Source organism: Rhincodon typus, chromosome 2, assembly GCF_021869965.1.
Source record: "Rhincodon typus isolate 14 chromosome 2, sRhiTyp1.1, whole genome shotgun sequence".
Classification (NCBI taxonomy): domain Eukaryota; kingdom Metazoa; phylum Chordata; class Chondrichthyes; order Orectolobiformes; family Rhincodontidae; genus Rhincodon; species Rhincodon typus.
Window position 1 is genome coordinate 113860945 of NC_063333.1, and position 18971 is coordinate 113879915.

The 18971-nt window shown below is 41.3% G+C and overlaps 1 protein-coding gene across 1 annotated transcript in view; it reads left to right on the top strand.

Moving 5' to 3' along the window:
- LOC109911911 overlaps positions 1–17679 on the top strand; it is a 78904-nt gene extending 61225 nt beyond the window's left edge. Inside the window, exons 2-6 of the mRNA XM_048608794.1 lie at positions 5097–5250; positions 6820–6887; positions 7229–7457; positions 11385–11488; positions 13266–17679. Of these exons, the coding sequence (XP_048464751.1) occupies positions 5097–5250; positions 6820–6887; positions 7229–7457; positions 11385–11488; positions 13266–13352 (642 nt within the window). The 3' untranslated portion in view covers positions 13353–17679. The remainder of the gene's footprint in view (positions 1–5096; positions 5251–6819; positions 6888–7228; positions 7458–11384; positions 11489–13265) is intronic.
- Positions 17680–18971: the final 1292 nt, after the last annotated feature.

Sequence of the window (18971 nt, forward strand, 5' to 3'; positions counted from 1 at the left end):
AGATGATCAGAGGATTAGATAGGGTGGACAGTGGGAGCCTTTTTCCTCGGATAGTGATGGCTAGCACGAGGGGACATAGCTTTAAATTGAGGGGTGATAGATATAGGACAGATGTCAGAGGTAGGTTCTTTACTCAGAGAGTAGTAAGGGCGTGGAATGCCCTGCCTGCAAAAATAGTAGACTCGCCCACTTTAAGGGCATTTAAATGGTCATCGGATAAACATATGGATGATAATGGAATAGTTTAGATTAGATGGGCTTCAGATTGGTTTCACAGGTCGGCGCAACATCGAGGGCCGAAGGGCCTGTACTGCGCTGTAATGTTCTATGTTCTATGTTCTATGTTCATTGACAATGAAGGAAATTGATGTTGGATTAAACATAACAGAAGGCTTATGACAAATAAGACCATAAGAAATAGGAGCAGGAGAAGGCCATTTAGCCCCTCGAGCCTGATCTGATTCTTTTCACATCCACTTTCCTGCCTTTTCCCCATAGCCCTTGATTCCCCTACTGATTGAGAATCTATCTGTCTCAGCCTTAGGACTCTGCCCTGCAGCGCTATGTGGCAAGGAATCCCAAAGACTCTTAGCCTTCTGGGAGGAGAAATTCCTCCTCATCTCAGTTTTCAATTGGAGCCCCTTAATTCTGAAAAATGCTGTCTGGCCCTCGATTCTCCCATGAGGGGAGACATCTTCTCAGCATTTACCCTGTCAAGTCCCTTCAGAATCCTATTTGTCTCAATCAGATCACCTCTCATTGTTCTAAATTCCAATGAATAGAGTCCCAACATGTTTAACCTTTGCTCATAAGACAATCCCTTTAAACTGGGGATCAACCTATTGAACCTTCTCTGAACTGCCTCCAATGAAATGTTACCTTCCCTGAAATCACAGGACCAAAACTGCTCTCAGTACTCCAGGTGTGGTCTCACCAGCACCTTGTACTGTTGCAGTAAGACTTCCCTACTCTTATACTGCAAACCTCTTGAAATAAGGGCCAACATTCTGTTAACCTTCTGATTACCTGCTGCACCTGTATGCTAGCTTTCTATGTTTCATGCAGAAACATCCACAAGTCCCTTTGTGTTGCAGCTTTCTACAGTTTTTCTTCATTTAAATAATACTCTACTTTTTGTTCTCCCTCCCAAAATGAATAACTTCACACTTTCTCATATTATACTCCGTTTTCCAACTTTTTATCCACTTATTTAGCCTAACAATCTCTGTAACATGTCAAGAACAGGATACAATTAAAAAACAGGCAGCATGGCAGGGAAATTGCAACAGGATATAAGAAGGATGTAGAGAGAGAGGGGGAAAAACAGGCAACAAAGAAAAACTATAAATCTTCAAAAATGGGAGAATAGGTACAGAAATGATACAGGATAAGACAAGAAATCTTTTGGACGTAAATTGAGGTACTGATTGGTGGCAGAGTCCATACCATCTTTCAGTTGCACTGCAGCAACTCAACGTGTTCCATCGACAACTGCTTCCAGATTCTCGACCCCTACCACGTAAAAGGACATGGGCAGGAGGTTCCTGGGAACACTACCACCTACAAGTTCCCCTCCATTTCTGATTTGGAACAATTTCATCAGAGTTTCACTATCACTGGGTCAAAATCCTAGAACTTTCTTCTTAACAGCACTGCGCGTGTAGCTCTCATGCATGGCTTTGGTTCAAGAGGGCAGTTCGCCACCACCTTTTCAAGGGCATTTGGGGATGGGCAATAAGTGGCCTAGCTCAATGGTTCCAAATCTTTTCAGTATTAAACTTCAATGAGACAAACAACTCCATGGCATGCCCACTTTTTTCAGGTAAATTGACAGCCGGTAAAGTTACTTTTATTTGCATTTACTATAGTTATGGCCTTACTAGAGAGGTTTACAATATAGTTCATATAATAAGCAAAAGAATAATCAAAAGCATTAATGTTTTAAATACATTAGCAAAAATACACTGTCTTTGAGTGCAGACATATTTTCAAAATCTGCTCAATTCAACAATCTTTAACTCTTCGTGAACAATGGATCATAACAAAATGCAAAGTGGAGTAAATTGCAATTTACTGGGTTAGCGGGAAACCTGGGCCTACCAGTGTGCACAGAGCCTTTTGATCCAAGAAGGAATTGATGAGAGAGCCACCTCAAAATCTTGCTCCACTGACAAGTGGTCCTTCCTGTTGTGTTGAAAATGCTAGCTTGCAGAGCTATGCTGCCACAAACCACAAGAATACAGTAATATCATCATCAGATATTCATGAACCCAGTTGGGCAAAACTCATACAAAGACAGCACTCCAAATTTTAGCTTCATCGTGCAATCCATCCTCTTCTTTTAATGTCAGATTTTGTGATGAATCAGACGACAGTGAATTAAACAGATCGTGGTCTTCCATATTTGTTGAGGGGAAATAGAATTCAAACATCTTTTACATTGCTTTGAGATGTTTAAATATAAGGGTGTGCATCTTCATGGCTGCATCTACTGTTGCTGATACTGGTGGAAACGTCTCCAGTGAATCCCTTGACACTGTCTGTTGCCAAATGCTCAGGTTTGACAGTTTATCTGTGATAATTTTTGGATCGTAGGATCATCTTTGTTCTTTCCCTGCATTTTAGTATTCAGCTCATTCAGATGACTTCAAACATCTGCAAGATATGTCAACTTAGCCCACCAGTAATCGTCAGATAGTAACTCTTTTGAGGCAGTTCATGCGTTGTTGAAAACTCCAATCATTTTTCTTCCGAACTCATGAAAAGTGTAGACAACCTTCCTCCACGATAACCATCAACCTTGGGGTGTAACAGTAAATGATGCCCAGCCCTCACTTCTGCACACAAAATAGTGAACAAACATGATTTCAGTGGCTGTCATTTGATGTAATTCGTAATTTTCATGGTTTTCTCTTAACACTGCAGCTAACTGTGGTGCCATTGTTTTAGCTACAAGAGATCCAATGGGCGATCTGAATATCAAGATTTTTCTCTTTCATCTTCCTGATCAATCATTTGACTTTCACTCTAATAGAGACTGCTCCATTGGTGAAAATGCTCTATTGCACAGCCCAGGTGTCCACTTACATTGGTGAACTCCTCAATTTGCAAAGAAAAGTTCCCACAAAGAGCTAACTTCTCTTGCAGCACCTCCATAATATCAGCTGACCAGGTTATCAATTCACTATTTAACTGTATTATCGGAGATTGGAATTTTGTCAATCTCTTTTGTAGCATCAGCTTCTATTGTCAAACCTATAACTGTTTCACATGCAGGCATGATTACGGTTTCGGCAATGGAAAGGGAGCTCTTTGATTTTCCTACAAGCTCAGCCACTGGGTTAGAGACAAAAAAACTGCAGATGCTGGAATCCAAGGTAGATAAAGAAGAGACTGGAAGAACACAGTTGTGTTCTTGAGCCTTCTGTTTGTCAGCCACTGGGTAACTAATGTCTTGAGTTTTATCAGATGGCTACACACGCTCCATCAGATGTTGAGTCTGCTTGATGTTTTGTTCTCTCAAACTGTTTGTTCACAAGAGATTGATGTTTTATCTGTAAATGGTGCCAACTTACTTGGTAACTTCTTTCTGCAGCTGAGATATTCAAGTAAAGGGCAAACAGTATTTCCTGTAAAATCCAAAAGCCAGATAGCTCTCATTACACTACCTCGGAACAATTCTTGCTTATTTGTCTTTGGGTCCAAATGTTTCGTCGACTGAATTAACAGAAGAATTGCCTCTTTTTTGAAAAGAAGCTTATTTATTTTTTTCTTAGATTCTAAGACTTGGATCAGTGGCATAACTAGAATGAAATTTCAAAAGTAGTCACTTTAATATCCATGAAAATGTGTCCAGGCTGGCAGGCCAGTTCAAAATAGCTGTTTCAATTGCATGCCTCTTTACTGCATATGCGCAGTTTCTTCTCCTACTGGAAAAAGGATACACAATCATTGTACATGCTCATTGTACATGGTCGTGTGCGTGTGCAAGCAGGCTGCTTAATGAGCAGATTTCCCTTCTGCTGCACATGTGATACTGGAATTCTATGTGTGCCACTCTGGAAGTTTGTGCACGCAAACTTGATTATGTCAGAAGATACTGCCTTCAGTAATAGATACCAAGGCTCTGAAGGAGGTCAGAAGCACAGAATCAGACTCGACTACAGCCCTTTATCCAAATATCGTAGCATACTTCTCAACTTGTCATGGCACAATGGTTGAAAACCGTTGGCTTAGCTAATGGTACATCCTGTGAATTAATATTTTAAAAATAATTTTGATTGAAACTTCTGCTGTATTTTATGTATATCCCTGTTAAACAGAGCCTCTGAGCTACTCATCCTGATTGGACATCCTGACATAGCTCGGTGAATTTGGATCAACGCAATATTGCGACAAGGTAACACCAGGACGATCGTGAGGGAGGAGCAAACAGTTGCAGTATGCCGAATTATTTCTATTTTCTACTTCTGCTCCAGCTGACCCTATAAATATGATTTAATACTCACTTTTCAGCATCTCTTTTGTGATTATTATAGGGTAGAAGTGGTAGTAAAGTCATGACACTTTTTTTTTGTTACATACTAAATGGTAACTGGGTTCCATTGTATGTCACATTAAAAAGGGCCTTCTCTCTGAATTGGCCCATGGTTTCTCCACCTTGAAGTAGGCCCCTGCAAAAACGGTCATCAGAAATTAGGCATTATTCACTGGTAAGTCTACTGTGTTCATTTTCAGACGGTGTTCAAGGGACAGGAACAATCATTTTGGCAAGTTAAAAATCATTCCCCTTTTATTTGCTATGACGAGCACTGTCAAATCTAGCCCTGTTTGAGTCATTGTAGATTGCTTGTGTGACATCAGAGATTTCACTGCAGGTTTTTCATTGGATAGAACCAAAATTCTATTTAAGTGGTTTGTTCCAGGACCAGTTTGCACCATCTCCAGCACCATCTTGAAACACTGGGAAAAATAAACCAAACATGGAATATAAAGGCAGAAAAACAAAACAAAATGTTTTCAACTTTATTGTTCTTCTTGTTAAGTGCTCTGCAATGTTTTGAAATGTTTTCAACTTTATTGTTCTTCTTGTTAAGTGCTCTGCAATGGACCTGTTGGCCCAGAGTTCCCTTCGCTACGCTGCTGGAACGAAAGTCACCACTCTACGGCGCAATCTTGCATTCACCAGTGCCCTCACCACTATGAGTCTTCGTTGTATCATGTCAATGCAGATGCTACCAATGCTGCCAGGTATCGCACTGGCTCAAACTCAACTCTGCCACTGCCATGAGTCTACTTTGGGCCCACCTTGCCAGTGCAGCTGCTGCCACTGGGTCTCATACTGGGCTCAAACCTGCCTCCACCTCAATGAATCTGTGCTGGATGCACATTCTGCTGGGAACCCATTTGCCACTGCTGCAGCAGCCATGAGTTGAGCTAGGGCTGCTTCAATGGTGCAGAGGCTGTCCGGAACCCAAACGCGCTTCTGATGTCACCACCATTAGCCTGCGCTTCTGGGCCCACTTTCATCCGCTGATGCTGTTGCCTCAACCAAGCTCCTCAACGAGAGGTAAGTAAAATAAAAGAAACAAAAAGAAAAGCACACAGAGCGGATGAGCCCCAGGTGCATAAGCCCTATTCCAACGTCATATGAGCAGGAGTAGGCCATTCAGCCTCTTGAATTTGCTGAGCTTCATTCAGTTAGATCATTGCTGATCTTTTATTTTTAACACCATTTTCCTGTACTTTCCTTATAACTTTGGTGTTTTTTAATATGAGGAACATGCTCAGTGACTGAATCTCCACATCTCTTCAGTGCAAAGAATTTCAAAGGTTCACCACCCTCTAAGTGAAGAAATCTCACCTCAGTCCTAAGTGACCTATCTCTTGTTCTGTGACTTATCCTTGAGTTCTAGAACTAGGCCCCTCCTCCCCCCCCATTGCAGGAAAAACATCCCACATCTCCCCTATCAATCCCTGTAAAACTTTGTGTTTTAATTAGTTTATCTCTCTGTCTTCTTATATTTGACAACATCCAGGACAAAGCAGTCCCCTTGATTAGCGCCACATCCACAAGCATCTATTCCCTCTACCACCGATGCTCAGTAGCAGCAGTGTGTACTATCCACAAGATGCACTGCAGAAATTCACCCAGATCCTTAGACTGCACTTTCCAAACCTACGACCACTTCCATCCAGAAGTACAAGGGCAGCAGATACTTGGGAACACCACCACTTGCAATTCCACCACCCCCTCCCCCCCACCCCAAGCCACTCAGCATCCTGACTTGGAAATAAGACACCACTCCTTCTCTGTCGCTGGATCAAAATTCTGGAATTTGCTCCCTGCGGGCATTGTGGGTCTACTGACAGCACATGGACTGCAGCAGTTCAAGAAGGCAGCTCAATACCACCTTCTCAAGAGACCAGCAATGCCCAAGTCCCATGAGTGAATTAAAAACAAATCCAGAGGCAAGGCCCATTTCCTTTGACTTTCATTTTCATATGACAATGTAACTAACTACAAGTTGCTGAAAATTAGATTGGAATTGGATTGTTTTTCCTCCAGAATTCTCCTACATCTGTTCACTTTTTTTTTTACATTCCATACCATAAATATATTGCAGCTTTTAGAAACTTAGTGTAATTTGAGAGAGTACACAGGACATGTCAAGGCCAGAAGTGATTTTCAGGTTAGGAGGGTTGGGTGTATGAAGTCTGTTACTGCTTAACTAAGTCAGTTCTACAAGAACATGATTCCATGTAGTGTTTTGAAAACAGTAATTTAAGATGATTGGACTTGTGTTTTTAATTAACCAGTATTCAGACTCCTAAACCTTGTCACCACAATTCCCCAAGGATTTTTGTTCCTAAATGTAAATGGAAAGGTAAGTTGAGCAAAATCTAAAGTGGGTACTCAATCTGGTTATGGCTGTGAGGGTTAAGTTAAAATTAATGATGTGACCTTAGCATAGCCCCTTGGATATACCTTTGAAATATTTTACATAATCTAAGAAACTCACAATCTTATCCTGTACTTGTTATTCATCAACTATGCTCTAGTCAATGGACTGCCCTAAGAAAATAATGTTAAAATAATACAAGTATGTTAAGTGCTGACAATAATCTTCAGGCTATAATTCCCTGTTTCTAGCTACTCAAAGCTGGTATTTTTATTATTAGATTTGCCATTGAACTGCTAGTGAAAATAATTATTTTACTTCTACAGATCGCTGATGATGGAGTTGGTTTAACAGGAATCCTTCGAAAGGATTTCAGAGAGAACATCGTCAGGAAGTATCTGGGTTTTAACAGATCAGTTGAATTAGCTTCTGACATGCTGTTTTCCCTGCTTATTCACAATGTCACCAGTGAAGACTTTGGAAAGTATCAGTGTTCAATGTGGGCGCCTCTTGGGACACGAAACAGACAAGCAGATGTGCACCTCAGGGAAGTGGGTCAGTATATTACTGTGCTTTGATTATAAATTATCCTCTTCTGTCTTGCAGTTTTCTGCATTTTTGCATTTACCATCAGTTACCTGATCGTGAAGTAGTTTTAAAGATTTAGACATTACGGATACTTTAAGACTTTAAAGCAATCCACAGTGTTGAATGTTTATTTTATAACTTTTTTGTTGGATGTGAGCATTGGTGGCAAAGATATATTTATTGCCCAATTTGGCCACTTTGAGACATGTTGGACCTTTATCTCGTATCGATGATGGTTCTTCTTCAAAATTGTTGAAGTACTTTTGAAGTATAGTCACCACTGTTAAATAGAAAATGCAGCAGCCAATTTTAGCATAGTGAAATCTCAGTAACAGGAATGTGAACAGCAGTTTTGCATTGAATTACTTTTAATGTGACATCATGATATTGTAATTCAGAGAAACAGGCCAAAAACAGTTGTTGATAATGCTTTGCATTAAAATTATGGACAGATGGATACCTGATGATTGCAGTCAGTAATTTTCCTTAAATACCACCAGTAAAAGTTTCTAGCCTGTTTTGATTGTGAACAATGGCTTGTGGACAAGTTTGTGGATAAATACTTGCACTGACAATGACTTATTGAGCACCTTTATGTAATAAAATTGTCTCTGCTTCACGGAGCCATTATAAGTCAAAGGATACTGAGCCATATGTAAAATATTAGATCACATAACTAAGAGCTTGGTTGGGGGTAGGATATAAGGAATGCCCTAAAAGGGGAAAGTGGGGTACAGAGTGGATTGGGTAGGGAAGGAATTCTACACTTTAGGGCACGGGCAGCTGAAAGCACCAATAATAGAACAATTAAAATTGGTGGTGTTCAAGATGTTGTTATTAACTGAGTGCAGAAATGTTTTATAAAATTCATTCACAGAGGGATGTGACTGTCGCTGGATATGCCAGCAATTATTGCCCATCCCTAATTGCCCAGAGGATCGTTATGAGTCAGCCTCATTGCTGTGGGTCTGGAATCTTATTTAGGCCAGACCAGGTACAGTGACAGATTTCATTCTCTAAAGGACATTAATGAACCGGATGGGTTTTCAGACTATAAGACATGGGAGCAGAAGTAGGCCATTCAGCCCATTGATTTTTCTCCACATTTTAAAGAGATTATGGCTAATCTGATAATCCTCAATTTTACTTTACTGATTTTTCCCATAATCCTTGATTCCCTTACTAATTAAAAATCTGCCTCCCTCAGCTTTGAATATATCTAACTTTGACAGCCCTCTGCAGTAAAGAATTCCGCAGATTCAGTACCCTGAGAGATGAAATTCCCAGTCAGCTTTGCTCAAATACGCAACCTCTTACTCTGAGATTAAAAGCCTCCCAATTTTTATATTCTGCTCCCTGTGAAATAAAGGCTATAATTCCATTTGCCATCCCTATTACCTGCTGAACTTGGATACTGGATTCATGGATGAGGACTGCCAACTTCTTTGTTCCGTAGCTTTCTGCAGTCTTTTTATATTTAAATAATATTCAGTTCATCTTCTTTCTACCAAAGTGCATAACCTCGCATTTTCCCACATTGTATTCCATCTGCCAACATTTTGCTCACTCACTTAACCTGTTCATATCCCTCTGAGACTCTTAGTGTTATCCTTACCACTTGCCTTCCCATCTATTTTTGTGTCATTCACAATCTTGGCTATAGTACATTCACTTTCCTCATCCAAGTCATTAATACACATTATAAATAATTGTGGTCCCAGCAGTGATCCCTGTGGCACACCACTAACTCACAGGTTGCCATCCTGAAAATTCCCCTTTGTCTCTCTATCTTCTATTAGTTATCCAATCCTCTATCCATGCTAATATATACCTCCAACTCCATGGGCTGTTATGTTAATAAGTAGCCTAATGTGTGGTATGTTATCAAATGCCTTCTGAAAATCTAAATATATTACATACACTGTTTCCCCTTTATGTATCCTGATTGTCACCTCCTCAAAGAATTCTCATAAATTTGTCAGGCATCGTTTCCCCTTCATGAAGCCATGCTGACCCTGCTTAGTCTTACAGTGTATTTCTAAATGCTCTGCTACTACATTCTTCATAATAGCTTAACACCTATTATTAGGAAAATGTTAGGGTCTAACTGGCCTCTAGTTATCTGTTTTCTGTTTCCCTCCCTTTTCCCACTTGTCATGATTATGTTGAGGATTTTCCTGTATGCTTTAACACTATCCTTAAAGTGTACTTTTGGTTGCTCTGCTGGTCTCTTTACATGCCTACTTCCCCATAAAGCAAATCTTTGGATATATGACCAGCTTCTATTTGGCCATAGGCCCAAGACAATAAAGCTCAGTGTGTTTGACTTGTGCCAGTATATTTGCTGTATAAAGTACTGCTTCCTCATTGACTTTCTTTTCCTATGTGGTGTGAACAAAACAATGTGGACACAGGATCTGGATGTTATTGAGCCTTTTTTCTTCATCGGTGCAGGTTGTCTATGCAATGTGCTGAGGTCACAGAACTTTAGTATAACCATCTTGGTCCAGTGGGGCAATTTACGTTTTTTCAATGCCTGTTTCGTTAATCAGTCAACATTGATGTGTGCTTTTCTAGTTAAAATGCCAAGCTATTCACCTAGAGACAGGTTGCCTGATGAACTAAAACCCATGAACCTATAAACAGCAGGTCTTCAACGGGCAGGGAGGTCCTAGTGGTCCCTGGATTGAGTTTGAATGATGCAATTTACCCTAGTGGGTGGTTTTGCAATTAATATAATCAAATTGTGTGCTGAAATATGATACAAGAAGTGTCGGGGCTGAAGTAATTTGGTGTGCTGCTTTGTATAGTGCATGGGTTTCTGTAGAAATAACAGGATCCTTAAAATTTAAAAAGACAAGGTAAAACTAAAGATCAAGTTAAACTCTGATAAATATCATTGATTGTTTCATGTACTACAAGCTTAACAGTTTGAACTGTAAAGAATTTAGCTAATGTGATCAATATTTGTTCTCTTCTAAAGCTGTCAAAAAATATCTACATAGCAGTTGCTCATCAATTGCCCGGAAGTGCTATTTCCTACAAGCTTTTACATAATTTATGTTTCCTTAAAAGCAACTCCACAACTTGTCTGCTGAGCAGCTTTTCAGAGACTCTACCATATTTTCCTAAAACTTCAAAACCAGTTTATAAAAATATATGTACTGAACTGAATTTGAAAGTAAACAATTTTAGGTAATATTCTAAGTTGCTTGTGTTTCAATAATTATTTCACAGATTATAAATTAATGTGAATAAAGTATTTTTATCGTCTTCCCCAAGCTACACACAGTTGACAATACATGATTTGAACTCATGTCCCAGAACATTTCCTGGGACTATAGATTAATAGTTTCTAGTGATAATACCAATAGACCATCACCTCTGCTACCTCAGAAGGTCGGCGGCTTGATGAGGTTACCCAAATAGAGAGGAATTTTAAAATAAGGTCATTGTTGTTAGTCGCCTACTGTCATGGTTTATAGAAGGTTTAACTTAGGCAGCTGATCTGGTGTTAGATCCTTTTGTCAGTGGTGGCCATTTGGGAAAGGTATGGAATTTGCTCAACATATTTCAGAGTTTCTCCTTCAATACATGTGGGAGGTAGAATATTTGGCACTTGGAATAATACTTGAATAAACTTAACAATAGCAGTAAATCACTGGCTTTAAATGAGCTACCACCTTTTAGATGCACTTGGTCCCAGCATAAAGATTGAACACCTATGTGCCATTTCTCATTCTGAGAGTTACGTATAAGCCTAGTATTTCATAGAATATAAACCTTCATGAAAATGTATAATCTTGTTCATTTTCAAAGAGGCCATTCTTCCAGTTGTTGGTCTGTAATTGCTTTCTATTAAATATGCTACAAAAATACAAACTTTTGATGCAGGTATCCTTCAGTCAAAGAGATTTGGACAACAGCCAACTATCTTACCAGTTGTTCTGATCATTCTGGGTTCCACACTCTTAATCTTTGTGGTTTTTCTATCCATTGTAAGTATTCAAATCATGTTGAAATATAACAATCTGAAGCTTTAATTTTTATTTTCACGAATACACCAAGTATATCTTTAATTATAATGAACACAGCATTGATATTTAAGTATTTCTGGGGGTAACAGGCTTTGTGAAGACAAAGTCTATTTTAGAAAAAAAAACTTTTTCCCAATGTACGGTTTTGATATTTTAACATATTTTGCTGTAGAGAAATTTCTCAAATTTGACTTTAGAATGCTACAATCAAAGCTTCCATTCAATCTCTATTTTATGTAAATCTTGAACTGGTGAAAATGTTTATCATATTTGATTAATATCAGTTTAATGTATCCTGATTTGCAAGATGGTGGTTAGATACATCTGTGAAGAGCTGAGAAACACCGTGTCAAAATGAATGTCATTTCTAGAGGTTGCATTGCTGGTATGGTGCCATAACAATGGTGTCCATAGTGTCACATTGCTGTCTCCATGGCTCTGCTTCAATTGGATACCCAAGATATTACTGGATGCTGTACTTTTTTAAAATTTTTAAAAAATTTCTGCGACTTAAATGTCTTGACAGCTCAACAGTTGAAAGGGAATTTTAAATGTCTAGGAGTTTGACAGTTGCAATGACTTTATCTACTTATTTTTATTTTACACATATTCATATTTAATTTTATTAATTCCAAAGGCATCTAATCTAGACCTGGTCCTAAGAAGTGCAAAGCTCATGATTCATGCAATGAACATTCCATTAACAAAAACTGGAAATACTTGAAGGCAGCTGCACTTCTTTTAAAGAGGTGCCCATGAATCACTGATATGCAACCAACAGTCCACCTCCATTTTTCATTCAAATATGCAAAACCATTTTCTTAAGGGAACACTCATCTGGTTCAGATGAATAATTCAGAAAATTTGCATTTAGTCCTGTAAACAAGGATAGTGTAGCATGTTTATTAAGTTTATGATATAAGGATCTTTACGAAATGATCAGTAATTGATTGTAATGTTTACTTGATTTTTTTTAATCAATAGTAAAGTAACTGGATTTTTTTTATATTTGGCCCCCCTTCTACTGAAGTACTAATCCATCTGCATTTTGCAAGTGAAAGACTTTTTGCAGTCCATATAATGCAAATAGATTTTTAAGGTTTTAGCAAAGATTTGTAGCTTGGGTTGTGGGTGAGTTTGTTGACTTGCTTGCCAGGCTGGCTTGTTTTCGTTCAGACGTTTTGTCACCATGCTAGGTAACATCAGTGAGGTCTCCAATGAAGCAATGTTATTCTACTCCGCTTGTAACTGGAACAAAGTTACCAAAGTAGCCCAAGCCAAACATAGACACGCACTGGAATTTCTAGGGGCACGGTTCTCAACCCATAATGCAATCAACAAACATATAGAATTGGACCTCATATACAAACCCATACAGAACAAAACCAGAAATGACACTAATCTCCATAACGGACCAGACAGTATAAATTCCAAGCGGATTAGAACAATATTGCTTCAGAGGCCTCACTGACGATGTTACCTAGCAAGGTGACAAAATGTCTGAACGAAAACAAGCCAGTTCGACAAGCAAGTCAACAACCTCAATGCAGATAGATATCAGTATTATAGCTGTCAATATGCCTGGATGCTGAGTAGTAATTATAAACTCCCAAGTAAGGAATATAGGATTTCTAGACAAGATAGATCAGTTGCGAACCTGAGACAAGATTAAGGTCTAAAATATGTAACAGTTAAGAATCTAAAATTGTCATGCTAACTTCTCTTTTTTGCTCTCTAGGCATGTGCAAGAAATCACAAAATGGCTCTAGATTGTAAGAAATTTAATAAAGTACAAGCGACCCAATGTTCCTGGGAAAGCTGCTAAGTGCTTAAAAACAAAACATGGGAGAAGGTAGAACAGTTCGTGTCTACTAAGGGCAAAACAAATGAAGGAGCAGCACTCCGAAAACTTGTGATTTCAAATAAACCTGTTGGACCATATGACTTCTGACCTCGCAGATTGCAAACACCAAGCAGATACCCCATTGCTGTTTACTGGTTGTGAGAGAGCTCTCATCCTGTTACAGTCGTTCGGGGCCATCCCAGGTGCGCTGAGAGCTGCCTGTGTGCACCAGAAGACCAGTTCAAAATTGGTCCAACAGTCCAAAGCCAACTGGACTCTATCATGACAACCAAGATTTTATCCCAGGAAATCCCAGAGCTCCTCTGTGGGGATGAAGGGGAAATCAGTGGGGGAGACCAGGGAATCCAAAACCTCGCCAGAGTCTGACTGCGTCACACCAACGCCTGTCACCAAGCCCAGATCCTCCTCCAAGTGGTTGTCCTCGGCCACGGGCCCCTCCCCCACTGTTAGAATAGGGGTTGGCCAGGTGCCACCAACTAACTCCATTCTCCCAGTGACACCAGCCCCTGAGTCACTGGCAGGGGCTTACCCAGTGGAATCCACTAGGGGAAGTTCTGGTTCTGTGTCATTGGGTGGCAGAAACTCAGGGGACCCACTCCTCTCCTGACACTGGGTCACCTGGCCCCTCAGGGAAAAGGTCCTCCCCCATGACCAAGGTACCTGCTAAAACAGTCTAGGAGGGAGAAGTGAGGAAACCACCTTCCCCCACCATGCAATGACCCAGCAAGGCTTACAATATCTGCACCGCAGCCCTCGCAGGGCTCTGACTTGACCCTGGGGGTCATTGGGATTTTGGCAGCAGGAAGCCCTGATGTAATCTCCAAGGCTCTGGACCTGACAGGCTATGACACTGGAAGGGCAGAAGGCACCACAAGCTCTCTCCTTGCAGGGAATAGTGCCTCTTCTTCATCATGATGATGGTCTTCTTAGCCCTGCCACCCCGGTGTTCTTGGGAGTGTCGTGCCTTCCCACCAGCTGCTCAAAAAATATTATTGGTTGGGGGTGAGGCCAGAGGATTGACAGTTCTGCCACTTGCGGTTCCCCAGAATCCCAATGATCAGGTGATGAAGGGTGGGGCTGGAGGTGGTGTAGTGGAGGCAATCACAGGATCAGAATTTATTTGTGTGGAATCAGGCCTGGAATCCTTGGACTCAGGATCGAGGCTACTGATCTTTGGTGAATGGGGATCTGGCTCAGAATCCCGCGGCTCGGGTGCACAGGACTGGGGTTATAGCACTCAACCGACAAGGGGAGGGGGTCAGGCTCAGGATTCCTGTGCCAAAGTGACACAGATGCAGCCATAGGGGCATTTGTGACTCGGTGGGGGCAATTGAATGGACTCTAGGGCACAAGGGGACACATCCAGGTTGGCAGCCGCCAAGTGTCTGCTTTTACACTGCACCTTTTTTCTGCCTGGCACCCAACCCACTCCAAGCCAGAGGTAGTGGGAATGGCGACAACAGGCTCAGGCTCCCCTTGTGGAGTTCTATGTGTTACTTTTGAGGCGGGGAAGCACCTTTTGAGGCAGTGCCATCAGCGGCCGCTGGTGTAGTTTTGACAACCTTCGAAGTGGAGCACGTGCTTCTTGCACAAGTGACACCATTCAGAAGGCACAGTCGGCCGCCCCCTCATGGTGTAGAGTAAATGCCCTCTCAGTTCACCTCCTCCCAGACCTAATAACTAAACACCTGGTGCCAGAAAGAGTAGATGTGTTGGAGGCTGCTTTCCCCAAGCCCGAGCAGGAATGCACAATACCCAACTTTACCACTCCTAACAGCTGTAAACAAGAGAGGAGAAGCTCGCGAGGGTGGAACACTGGAGATCACAACTCTCTGTGCCATGAGCTCCAAGGGATCTACTGGCAAAAGGTCCCACCCACAGTGAGCCCCCTCTCCAAGGCCAGGTTCACCACTTGGTCTTGAGAAAAAGACAACCTTCCCATACATCTTCAGGCAGCAATGATAAGACCATAAGACATAGGAGCAGAAATTAGGCCCTTCAGCCCATCGTGTCTGCTCTGCCAATCAATCATGGCTGATAAGTTTCTTAACCCCATTCTCCCGCTTTCTTCCTGTAACCCTTGATCCCCTTGACAACTAAGAACCTATCTAGCTCCGTCTTAAATATACGCAATGACCTGGCCTCCACAGCCTTGTGAGGTCATGAATTCCATAGATTCACCACTCTCTGGCTGAAGAACTTTCTCCTTAACTCTGCTCTAAAAGGTTTTCCCTTTACTCCAAGGCTGTGCCTTCCAGCCCTAGTCTCTCCAACAATGGATTCTGTCCAAGCCATTCCGTATTCTATACGTTTCAAATAGATCCCACCTCATCCTTCTAAACTCCATTGAGTATAGACATTGAGTCTTCAAATGTTCCTCATATGTTAAGCTCTTCTTTCCTGGGACCATTCTCGTGAACATCCTCCAAACCCGTTCCAGGGCCATTACATCTTTCCTAAGATGTGGGGCCCAAAATTGCGCACAATACTCCAAATGTGGCCTGACCAGAGCCTCAGAAGTACATCCCTGCCTTTATATTCAAGTCCTCTCAAAATAAATGCCAAAGTTGCATTTGCCTTCCTACCTACTGACTCCATCTGCAAGTTTACCTTGAGAGAATCCTAGACTAGAACTCCCAAGTCTCTTTGAATTTTCTCCCCATTTAGAAAATAGTCCATGCTTTTACTCTTCTTACCAAAGTGCATGACCTCACACTTTCCCACGTTGTATTCCATCTGCCACTTCTTTGTCCACTCTCCTAACCTGTCCAAATCCTTCTGCAGCCTCCCCACATCCTCAATACTGTCACTCTACCTACCTTTGTATCGTCTGGAAACCTAGCCAGAATGCCCTCAGTTCCTTCATCTCGATCATTAATATATGAAGTGAAAAGGTGTGCTCCCAACACTGATCATTGTGGAACACCACTTGTCACCGGCTACCATCCTGAGAAAGACCCTTTTAATTCCACTCTCTGCTTTCTGCCAGACTGCCAATCTTATAATCCATGCTAACACCTTGCCTTTAACACCGTGGGCCCTTATCTTACTCAGCAGCCTCCTGTGTGGCACCTTGTCAAACACCTTCTTCAAGTCCAGGTAGATAACATCCATTGGCTCTCCTTGGTCTAACCTGCTCATTACTTCCTCTAAGAATTGAACAGATTTGTTAGGCATGACCTCCGCTTGATGAAGCCATGCTGACTTTGCCCTATTTTACCATGCACTTCCAAGCATTCAGAAATCTCATTCTTCACAATGGGCTCTCCAATCTTACCCACGACCGAGGTTAGGCTAATCGGCCTGTAATTTTCAGTCTTTTGCCTTACTTCCTTTTTAAACAGGTGTCACGTTAGTGATTTTCCAGCCCTCTGGGACCCTGCCTGACTGTTGTAATTCCTGAAAGATCACCACGAACACCTCCAATATCTCTTCAGCTATCTCTGTAAGAACTCTGGGGTGTAGTCCATCTGGTCCAGGTGATATATCCACCTTCAAGTCATTAATTTTTTTCTAGCACCTTCTCCTTTGGTGATGGCCACCATACTCAGCTCTGCCCCCTGACTCTCTTGAATTTTTGGGATATTACGTGTGTCTTCCACTGTAAAGACTGATGCAAAGTAATTATTCAGTTCCTCAGCCATTTCCAGCCATCGCCTTAATACATGCCTGTGGTCCTGTGCAGGTTAGCATAAGTTTTGACCCCCAGGTTTTTTGTAAAGTTCTGAAAGGTGAAGGAGCCACAATAGAGCCGAAACAGCAGCCACCCCGGAGTAGGCTCAGCTGGGTCCTGCAGCTGGTGATCATGATATTAAGGTCACCATTTCAAATGTATCGAGAAAGGGGGTGGGGAACAGCTCAGGGAAGGCAGAAGTCCCTGATACGGCTGATGAGTTCTAAAAGTGGTTGCCTCAGCAGCACTCACAACAGTCTAAAGGTGGAGCCCAGGCAGCAGCAACGTGACCAGCACCCAGTCCCAGGGCAGGGCCTAAGCAGCAGCACTAATACAGGACCCCGAGTCGACCCTTCTCCCTTCAGGATAGTCTTCTCTCTTGTCCTCCATGCTCTCCACTTCCGCTTCCTGTGGGTGTGGTAGATTTCCCCACAACATCTTTCAGTTCAGGGGTAGAGACGCTACCACTACACCACAAGCATATTTAATTTTTTTTAAGAGGGTCCCATTTCCTTTTCTTCCCCACCACCACCCCTTCCCTATCCAGTCACTTCACTTGACAGAGGAGGAGCACTCCAAAAGCTTGTGATTTCAAATAAACCTGTTCGACTGTAACCTGGTGTCGTATGATTTCTGGCTTTATTTCAAAAGGGATGCAGTATAAAAATGTGGGTTTTGCTCAAACTGTACAAGGCACTAGACAGACCACAGCTAGAATAATATGAATAGTTTTGGGCCCCTTAGCTAAAGAAAGTTAGACTGACATTGGAGGTAATCCGGAGAAGGTTCACTAGGCTGATTACCAGGTATGGAGGAAGAGTCTTTTGAGGAAGTTAAGTAGGTTGGACCTGTACTCCTTGGAATTTGGAAGGATGAGTGGCGACCTCACTGGAACAGGGTAGATGCCAGAAGATTATTTCCCTTTGTTGGTGAGTCAAGGACTAAAGGGTGTAATCTCAGAATGATGGATTTCACTTTTAATGTGGAAATGATGAAGTTTTTTTTTCCTCAGTGTAGTAGATCTGTGAAATTCTTTACCACAGAGTGCTGTCAAAGCTGTTAAGTATGTTCAAGGTGGAGATAAACAGATTTTTAATCAGTGAGGAAATCAAGGAATATGGGAAAAAGCAGGAAAGTGGAGTTGATTCACAGATCTGCTATGATCTCATTGAATGGTGGACCTGACTGCAGACATGGGCTGAATAGCGAACTACTGCTGCTACATCTTAAGATTCCACTGGGTTTCGGGACCAACTGTTTACACCAATGCCCACTCATAAAACTCAGCATAAAGGCACCAAAACTGCTTCTGCGTTAGGAAGAGAAGTTGGTCGGTATTTTTTCTCTTTATTCCAATAGTTACTTCTCTGGGAAATGCAAGTATAGGTTTAAGATAAAAATGAGTTCAGGCTTCTGTGGATTTGTATGCCATGATGAGAATGGTCTGGTGCTTCATAAATGATAAATTTGTTGGTGTGTTCTGGTTTAATAAGCAGAGTATAAGTTGTCCCTCAGACCCTTGTATATATTTTTGTTTTGAAATCTTAAACTAAACTTAATTGGGAACAAAATTAATGTAAATTGGTTCTCTTCAGTGATCTTCCAACAGTACTATTTATTGCTTATTTCAACCCCTTCAAACTGTTTTTGAAGGTAATAGGAGCACGAAACATTATAAATGTCATAGAAGAATGAGTGAACTTGTTAACGACATAGTGGTGAAAAATACTCAACAAGGGATCATTCTGAGGAAAATCTTTCCACCCCAAAAAAATAGAAGTTACTGTCAAGTTTTTGTTTTAAGATTGTTCTGTAAAAGAACTATTAGTTGCAAAAGAAAATGTTTTAAGTTTGCATTTGTTGTACTTTTTCTGTAGTTCTTTCCTTGGTATGAGGGCATGGTGTAC